Consider the following 9,210-nt stretch of genomic DNA (forward strand, 5'->3'; position numbering starts at 1 on the left):
TAATAAGGGTAAAAAGTGTGGGTAAATCTTGTACTATTACCAATAATAATTGTGTGTACCAGGGATTCATTATTCACATGGTAATAACAAGTATTATAAGGTTATTGGACCAAACGATGTCCCCTCTATTTGGTGGATATAATATTATATTTGTATTTTGATGGGCTACGATTCATTTGGTTGCTACTTTTAACGGTAGAAAGGACAGTGCACATGGAAGTGCTGCAAGCATTTCCCGGAAAACAATATCTTATCCTATCTCTTATCCTTTCTAACCTGCATCAATTTAGTCAACAAGTTTGCCCCCATCCCAACTTGGCTATAAACTATTACCATAATCACGTGAATAAAAGTACTTCTTATGGTATTAATTATAATAAATCAAACCCCCTTGTATTCAATTAATCAATTATTTGAGTTAGAAACTTGAACAAACTTTGAGACACTTATTTTAACAATTGTACAAACTCGATTAGTATGATCTGATGTAGCTTGTATATGATTATGTCAATACCAACATTTACCCCTCTATTTGGTTATTAGACCCTAAAATGTAAGGGATATTATGGTTAGCAGTTTATATGCAAACACAATCATGCAACTTCATGAATATGGGATAGGAAAATGGACCAAGGGCATGGAATATTCTCTTAAAAGAGGAAGAGGAAGAGGAAGAGAAAAAGAAAGAGAAGATAATTTAATGCTTAAAATGAGAACATGGGTCCTTTTTATTTGATCACCATTGATGGTGGGGTGCATCTGAAAGAATAAGCCAAGATAAGGTTTTTGTGGGGTTCCACTTCCACCATTTCCATTCCATCAAACATCAGATCATCTTCTCTATCTCAGACTTCTTCTTTTTCTTTTTTTTTTCACCCCCAATCCTCTCTTTAACCCCATTTGACCTAACATTTTATATAGAAAAATCTTCACACTACACTAGTCGCTACCACTATTAGTACCCCCTTCTCCTCACCATATGTTGGAAGCCAGGCCTTATGTTTTGTGTCATAGCTTTTAAGTCACAAGGTCTCCTCCTTCATCTTTGTGTTACAAGTTTCAACTTCCAATTGTTGCAAAGTTGTATAAAGGAAGACTAATGACAACGTGCATAGTAAAAACTCAAAAATTTGAGAGGAGTTTAAAGTAAAATAAAACCCTAATGAGATATGGCACTTTGTTTTATTTAGAAATTAGAAGAAAAGTGATTGTCAACTTTTTGATAAAAACTGAGTGGAAGATACACATACAAGGTTATCTTTTTTTTATGCCTTTTTTTGTGGGTTGGATGGGAGTATCTTGATTTTTGAGGGTTAAATATTTGCTTTGCTTGGTGCTTTTGCAATTCGTACACGCGATATGATTTTACTTCTCCTTTTTCTTGTCCATTGAATCCGCAATGTCTTTTCCGCACCACGGCTTTTCTTAGTGACAAAGAAATAGCCTTCCAATACAAATTCAGCCATCATGCTTACAATGCCTTTTAGCGTTAAAAATTAGAATAAGCGGTCTTCTTAAATTATATTTTATGTATTTTGCAGTCAAACAAAATTCATTCACTAATCTACTTAATTCTAATGTTACTGTTACTTATTTTCACATTGTTTAATTTAGATAAATGTAACTTAGGCAAAACTGAGTGAGAGTAAGAGAATCAAACGGGGCCAATATAATTTCAGGCTCCAGCTGCGTTGCCACAGTTATATTTTACCACACTTCTTGTCTTTATTTCTCATTTTTTGTTGAATAATTCCATGTTTAATCTAAGGAATGAAATCATTTAGGTCAGCGACCAGCATTAGCAACCATTTCTTTGCCGATATCATTAGCTTTTTTGGACTAATCATGTCTGCTCTTGTTAGTTAGTGGAGAAAGATGCTGTGGATTGTGTGGAAGATGGCAAAGGGATTGGATTTGGAAAAAAATAGTTATTGGATCTCAAAAGCTCACTTAGCTAACCCAACTCCACGCACACTTACAGCCACTGTTACCCCTTTTGTTTTTAATAAATTCGAAGAAGAGAGAGAGTTTCTATAGCTTCACTGAGCCTAAGCTTCGACTGACTGCGTGCCCACAGTCAACTTTTGCTCAGACCCAGCGGCTAAGCAGGACTCAGTGACAGAACTGACGAGAATGCAGCAAAGCTGGTGCAATTGATGATTCCTTCTTCAACTACTGCTGCTCCAGCTTCCACTACTAACTATATAGTTGTTGAAAGTCCTTGAAAGAAGGCGGTGGTTTATACTTAAGTCTTTGGATATTGTTAAAAAAACAGGAGAGAAAAGTGCTTTTGGTCACAAGGAGTGGAAGCACTTCTCTTATGGATGGCATCAAATGCCAATTCATCGACCTAAAATCCAAATTCCTCCTCAAAACAGCTTCAACAGTTGTCTGAAAATCATTTCACTGAATTTCTACTGATCACCATTTTGTTGTTTCATTGCCTTCTAATTCACCAATCAGAACGTTGTCACGTGTCACCTATCACCACACTTTTGTTACAAGCGAGTTTAACTTTTACTAGCCAACTTGGCCGGTTTACTTTTACACTAACGTGTCCATCCTCGTAGACATCGGATCACTTAGGTTTTAAACCAACGGTTACCTAGAATAAAGACAGAGACTGCGGCACCTTACCGCCATTGCAACACAGCTGGACCCACAATTCAAGTGCAATCTCATTTTACTTTCTGAAAATTAGATCTGATTGAGGGGAGCGTGCATCCTTTAATCCTTTTAAGAGAAAAATGGATGAAGAAAGTGGGTGAATTCTGCTAAGCATCGCATGTGATCACTGTAAAAAGTGTCCAACAAAAGGAGGAGCAATAAGAGAATAAAAATTTGGAAGACAGCATAGTAGAAGAAGACATGATAGCGCTTTCATATAATTGTTGAAGATGCTTTCTTTGTATTATCAAACCTTCCCCATGTTATCCAAAAGTCATGGTTTCCAAATTTAGTAAAATGGGTGATCCACTATTGTTGTGGAGAGCTTGTACTATTGGATGCTTTTGTCTACCACTTCCGTTGACAGCGAGCATTATGATTTAATTTGGGCTTTAGTGCCTGGAAGAAACAATTTCTTTTTTCTTTCACGCAGTTTCCATCCCAGGGCTGGCTAACCCATGCTTCTAATCATGCTTGATCATTCTCAAATGAATGATATTAGAATTTAAAATTGAGGTGAAATCATCCTTCGATCCCAATATGAGAATTTAAATTTAGCTTTCTTTGGAATTGAGGTTAGACAGTTGTAATTTAAAATTGTAAAAATAAAATATTTAATAAATATTAATTGTTATAACTTAAAAGTCAAATTAATTTAATTTTTAATTTTACACTTATATAATAAAAAAATATTATATCTTTTGTACTTTTATTAAAATTTTATTTAAAAATTGTATCTATTACATATTATTAATTTTTGTTTCTTAATTATAACCTCTTTTATTTTTTTACGTTAACTGTGATTTAAAAGTTATATCACATCAATACCAAACTAGACCTTACCATAGATAATAGATAATAAAACTTCATGTTCTTAATATTTGGGACGAGTGAACATATAAAAGCATCAATTTCAGAACATCGTGTATCTGCATATCTTGATAGAACTCGTTTTGTGTGAACAACAAATCTTTCAACCTGTCTAAAAGATCCTAAGCTAAGCATCTTGCATCTCTGCATCAAGTATAGACATTCTTATTTTTGCTTCAGAAATCACTAGGTGGATGTACTCTATCGTATATAACATACATTTTTGTGTAAATAAGAATGATCTACGGCTACAAAAAAGCTAATCCCCCTCGTCATCCAAGATCTCCACTGCTTTGTAAAGGGAGCAGAAATATCTTTTTCTCAAACCAATAACATTAAGCAAACATGCATCAGCTCACCGCCAACCATAAGAACATTTTAATCCCCCTGTGAGATTATAAATGGCTCCGGCTTTTTCATGAGCAAAGACATAAAACTCGATAGAGACCATGAATCATTGACTTTTCTCTAGTGGAAGCATTGGAACAGTAAATCAAGCCGCAGCATTTCACCTTCTTTCAACTGTAATAGGGAGAAAGATCTTCCGAGCACTGGAGACTGATGAATGGACTTTGTTTGACTATTTATAATGTGCTTGTCATAAGCTCTGTGCTTGCCGACATTTTTGTTTCAGAATTGGCATTATCAAATAGGCCATTCCTTACTCCTGTGGTGGATGCTTTTCTGTCTGGAGGAGAAAAGGGTGAATTGCTTAGAGAAATTATGTTATCCTTTTTGGAGCCATCTGACGATGATTCTCTGCCTGACAAAATCCGCTTGAGCTGAGTTCGCTGGCAGATAATTCGTCCCTTGTTCCATTGTGGGAAACTAAATAATGATGATGCATTTTCCTGCAAGAATGTGTAGGCTGCCTTTGCAATGGGTAGATCTTCTGTAGTTGAAGTTCTTTCCATCTGTCCCCGTCTAATGAACAGAAAATTAAATAATTAACTTACGACAAATTGAAACCAAATATTACAATATATATAAGGGATAATGATCAATCTCCATCTAGCAACATAATTTGGCTTCAAATTAGAGGCTGAATTCTCTCTATGCATATCATTCTAGAGATAAATTCATAAATGTGGTAAATTGGCCTAGTTTGCTTGCTCTTTGGCGAGTTAATTATCAGCATGAGTCTACAGGCATACTTTGCCTAGAAATTAGAGGCCAAATCCACCTTATCATTTTCATTAATATTGTGGTAGCAATATAGTTTTCTAAAAATTTTGTAGATATATCTTATCACTATTTTAGGGGAGAATTTTTACATTCTTTTGTAACATCAATTTGGTTGGAAAACAAGATGAATTGATGGACGATTATGATTTTTGAATTTGACAATGCTTTAGTGTCTATATTGACATCTAATGTTAGTTCCAAATTCAAAATTTTCTGGCAGGCTAGCCCGCATTCAGCTTGATATCATATGGATAGGTTGGGCTTTATTGTATGGGGTCCTCGGACTGAAGACATGTTTGGCCTCAATTTTCTTATGAATGGATTGGGTCATTACAAAAAAACCAGACCCGGAAAGGAGAAGGGCCGCTGGTAGGCATTCGGGAAAGTCGGGCTGATCGGGTGTCTTCATTCAAGCGGCGATGCAGAAGAAGAACGAAACGAAGTAAAAGGCTGGATTGGGTTGGACAAACATAGGCTATGCCTAAAGAAAGACAAGGAATGGGAAATAGATAAGAAGTAGGAACTTGTCTATCTACAATGAGAAGACAGTTTGACTATCATATCCATACCCTCACTATTATATATGAAACCTAAAGATAACAGCTCTAACATTGCCTGAGCCCAAGCCTTTCAACAGCTCTAGGTCCAACTTTAGTTTTAGTTCATTTATAACGTACACAAATAGATATGTGAACAGGAGGAAAGCCATCCATGGTTTTTCATCCAACAATGGAGAAGACCAATAGTGCAGCAGAAAGGACCCATGCTTGAGAGTTAACGATGCTACAAGGACAAAAGGTAGACCGAAAGTTATGCAATTCAGAGAAAAAATTACTTACACTACGACAACAGTAGCAAGTTGAGGAAGATCCTCGCCCATCATAAACATCTCATACATTTTGTTGAGCCAAACTGATATTGCTGTATATGCCCCACCTTCCCACATCCTGAAAAAATGATAAATATCAAAACTGAAAGAAAATTGATTGAAATCAATTATTAGAAAAAAATAACTTTCTTTGTACCTGTGCACATCCACAGACCAAACAAGTTTATTATGACGAAAAAGTTCAGGGAAAAGCCCTCTCTTTGTTGCTTCATCAAGCACTCTTGCAGCCCGTTCTCTCTGACCCAGACACCAAAGCGCTTCCATCAGTGCATTATAGAACCTCATTCCCAAGCCGTACCCTTCACAGTTCAGTTTATCAAAGACATACTCTACCATCTGCCAGTTAGACTCATCATCAAATTCTCCCTTGATCATCTGCCCGGTTACTTGATGAATATTTGAAATTCTATTTGTGTGCATCTCATCCAGTAATCCATAGGCATCATCCCACCTGAAATTAAGGAGCTCTATATATCAGATAATTTACCAAAAAGGAAGATCAATTGTTGGTACTCTTAACATGAATGTGCATAGGATCAATAGTCAACTAGTTACAAATAATTAGCTTATAACTAATTGCCAAGTAACAATATAACAACAATTATAACCTTGGTTGAATTTTCCTGAAGTTTACATTAAGGCATTCCTCATATCAGCTCCAATGTGAATAATATCAAACTCTGAGGACTATGATAGCCTCTATCTATCTTACAATTCTGTAATATAATCAAATCTCCTAGGTTCATGTTATTCACACATTCATGAAACTAGGACTAGGATAGCTTATCTCTCTTATTTGTAAACTCTGAGGACTAAGATAACTTATCTCTCTTATTTGTAAATTCTTAGGATGTTTTTGGGGCTAGTGGGCATCTTATACACCATTGTAAATTTACTTAACTTTTTTGCACAAAAAATGTTATTCAACATTCAAGACCGTGGATGAGAACAAATGCAATTATTAAGACATAAATTACTCCAAACTTCCTAACCAAACTGAATGAACTCTAACCTGTTACTCTTCGCATAGACAGCAAGCAACATGCAGTAACACATAACACTAGGCAATATTCCGGATGATTTAATTTCCTGGAACTGCTCCTTGCTCTCATCAACAAGACCTGCAAAGCAGTAAACACTCAAAACTGCCTCTAGGGTCCTCTCATTTGGATCGCATCTCACCTTTTCCATCTCAACATAGGCCTTGATAGCTTCTTCGAATCGGCCTCCTTGCCTAAAGGCTTCAATAACAGCATTGAATGAATCACTATTCCTCGCAACCCCAGATTCACTCATTCTCGACAAAATTGCCTGACACTCCTTGTAGAGTCCACCTCTGGCAAATGTATGAAGCAGCGAGTTGTAAGTTTCAATAGTTGGCTTGCTCTCCACTTCATTCATTGTGTTAAACGCAACAAGTGCTTCCTCATACAAAGCAGCCAATCCATAAGCTTCAATAACCCCAGTGTAAGCCTTGGAACTTGGCACTGTCCCTCTCTCATTCATGTAAAGCAAAATCTTCTTGACATCCTCATGCAGCCCTCCCTTCCCACAAGCAAAAATCAACCCCTCATATGTCTCCATATTAGGCTCAACATTCTCCTCCACCATATCATGAAACAAAGTTACCACCTCCTTAAAATATCCACCTTCACCAAAAACCTGTATCAAAATATTATAGGTAGCTGCATTTGGCTCCGTATTACTCGCTTTCATCTCAAGGAAAAGCTCCCTCACATCATCATACCTGCCATTCCTCCCATACAAATTCAACAAAATGCTATACGTTGTTGCATTTGCCACACTCCCAGCTGCCTGCATCTGCCTAAACACATCCATTGCCTCCTTTATTGACCCCATTTTAGCATGTGCTTCCAGTAACACATTATAGCAAGTTACGTCGGGCAAATTCCCTCCTGACTCCATCTCCCTAAGAAGCTCAGAAACCTTTTCTAATTTACCCAATTTCCCAAATGTCTCAACAAGATAACTAAACGTTGTCAAATCAGGCAATACCCCACCTTCATTCATAGTCCTAAAAACCATCTCCGCCTCATCACCTAAACCTCTACCGCCACAAGCACTTAGCAAAGTATTATAGGTTACAATATCGGGTTGTATGCCTTCGTGTCTCATTTCAGCAAACAATCCCAACAGATCCTCCCAATCCAATCCTCCTCTTACACATGCATTAATCACAGTATTATAAGTCAATATATTTGGTGCTATCTTTTCTCGTTTCATTCTATCTAATAGTTCAAGAGACGTTTCATACTGACCGTGCCGCCCATACGCATTGATCAAAGCAGTGTACGAGAAAACACTACGCGCCACCCCTTGACTCGGCATTTCCTCGAAAACCTCCGACGCTTTATCGAGCAAATTCTCGCGCCCCAGCAAACTTATCATTATCGTGTAAATTTGTTCGCTAGGCTTGCACCAGATTTGTCTTTGCATGTATTTGAATAACCGAAGAGACCGTTGCCAGTCACCGCGCTGGGCGAATTCTTTGAAGACCAAAGCGAAATCATTTAGAGATAGCTTGTTTTTAAACATGTCGAGGCACCGCGCGATGCTGCCACGGGGCGGTAGGGAGCTGAGCTTATTGATTAGAGTTTCGACGTCGTAGCTGTACTTGCCTTTCTCGACGGTCACCGTGGGGCTGCCGAGTACCAACTCTTTCGGCTTGGCCCGGACTTGCAGGGTGCCGGACGTGAGACTCCGGCGACCGGAGGTGAATATTCTTTGCGTACAGGGCAACTCATTGTTGCCAGAGAGGAAGCTGTGATTGAGGGAGAAATTGAAAGAGTGAAGCTCACGAGGGTTCGGTTTAAGGAGTGAAGGACTGGGAATTGATAGGGTCATTTTAGTAAATAAACTTTCATGAGCTTCGGGCAAAAGTAGGCGGATGAAATGGATTTCCTTCTAAGTGGATTGATCTGTTTTTGTCTCAAATTTAGATGGGAAAGTTGCAGTGTGCCGAGAACTGAGTTGAATTGTTGAAGCGTTTGAACTCACATTTGACGAATGACACGTGGAGTTTCTGCGGATAATAGTAAGAGATACCGGGTCGAGGGTCAACGACCCTGATCCGAACTCTTTTTTGCGGTTTGCCCACAACAACCTGGTTTTTGGCGGCAACATATGTTTAAACGGCAAAGATTTAATTCATGAATCATATGATCCATCTAACTATCAATTTTTATTGGATTGCAGCTTTTTCAAATTTTAAGCAATTAAATGCATATTGTAAATTAATTATTGTCTTAATTATCCAAAATCTTTATACAATAAAATTCTAATGGAGAACAACTATTTTTAACTAATTTTATTAAATGATCCTTTTTAGTTTTAGCTGAATTATAACTCAAATATCTTTCTTTTTATGGAGCAGAATTCAAATCCATACACTTCTTGTTGAGAGATCTTTAGCTAATTTTATTAAAAGATGTTGATTATTAGTATATTTATTTTATGAAAAGAGAGTTTCTTCACAATATTTAAAGGATATTAAGTAAAACCTTTCATAATTATTTTGTGAAGATTTTTTAAGTTGGAGAAAAAGTGATGAATTTTAATTCATTTAAGAAAATAATAGA

At 37.0% G+C, this 9,210-nt stretch overlaps 1 protein-coding gene across 1 annotated transcript; it reads right to left on the reverse strand.

The window, feature by feature from the left end:
- Positions 1-3,578: 3,578 nt before the first annotated feature.
- Positions 3,579-8,619, reverse strand: LOC18049919 (pentatricopeptide repeat-containing protein At1g74850, chloroplastic). Its single transcript, XM_006439655.2, has 4 exons — positions 6,624-8,619; positions 5,748-6,062; positions 5,562-5,669; positions 3,579-4,461 (listed from the first exon to the last, which is right to left on the reverse strand). The coding sequence occupies exons 1-4, from the start codon at positions 8,474-8,476 to the stop codon at positions 4,122-4,124; spliced, it is 2,616 nt and encodes an 871-aa protein (XP_006439718.1). The 5' UTR covers positions 8,477-8,619; the 3' UTR covers positions 3,579-4,121.
- Between the last annotated feature and the right edge of the window lie 591 nt (positions 8,620-9,210).

Source organism: Citrus clementina, unplaced genomic scaffold, assembly GCF_000493195.1.
Source record: "Citrus clementina cultivar Clemenules unplaced genomic scaffold, Citrus_clementina_v1.0 scaffold_3, whole genome shotgun sequence".
Taxonomy (NCBI): Eukaryota; Viridiplantae; Streptophyta; class Magnoliopsida; order Sapindales; family Rutaceae; genus Citrus; species Citrus x clementina.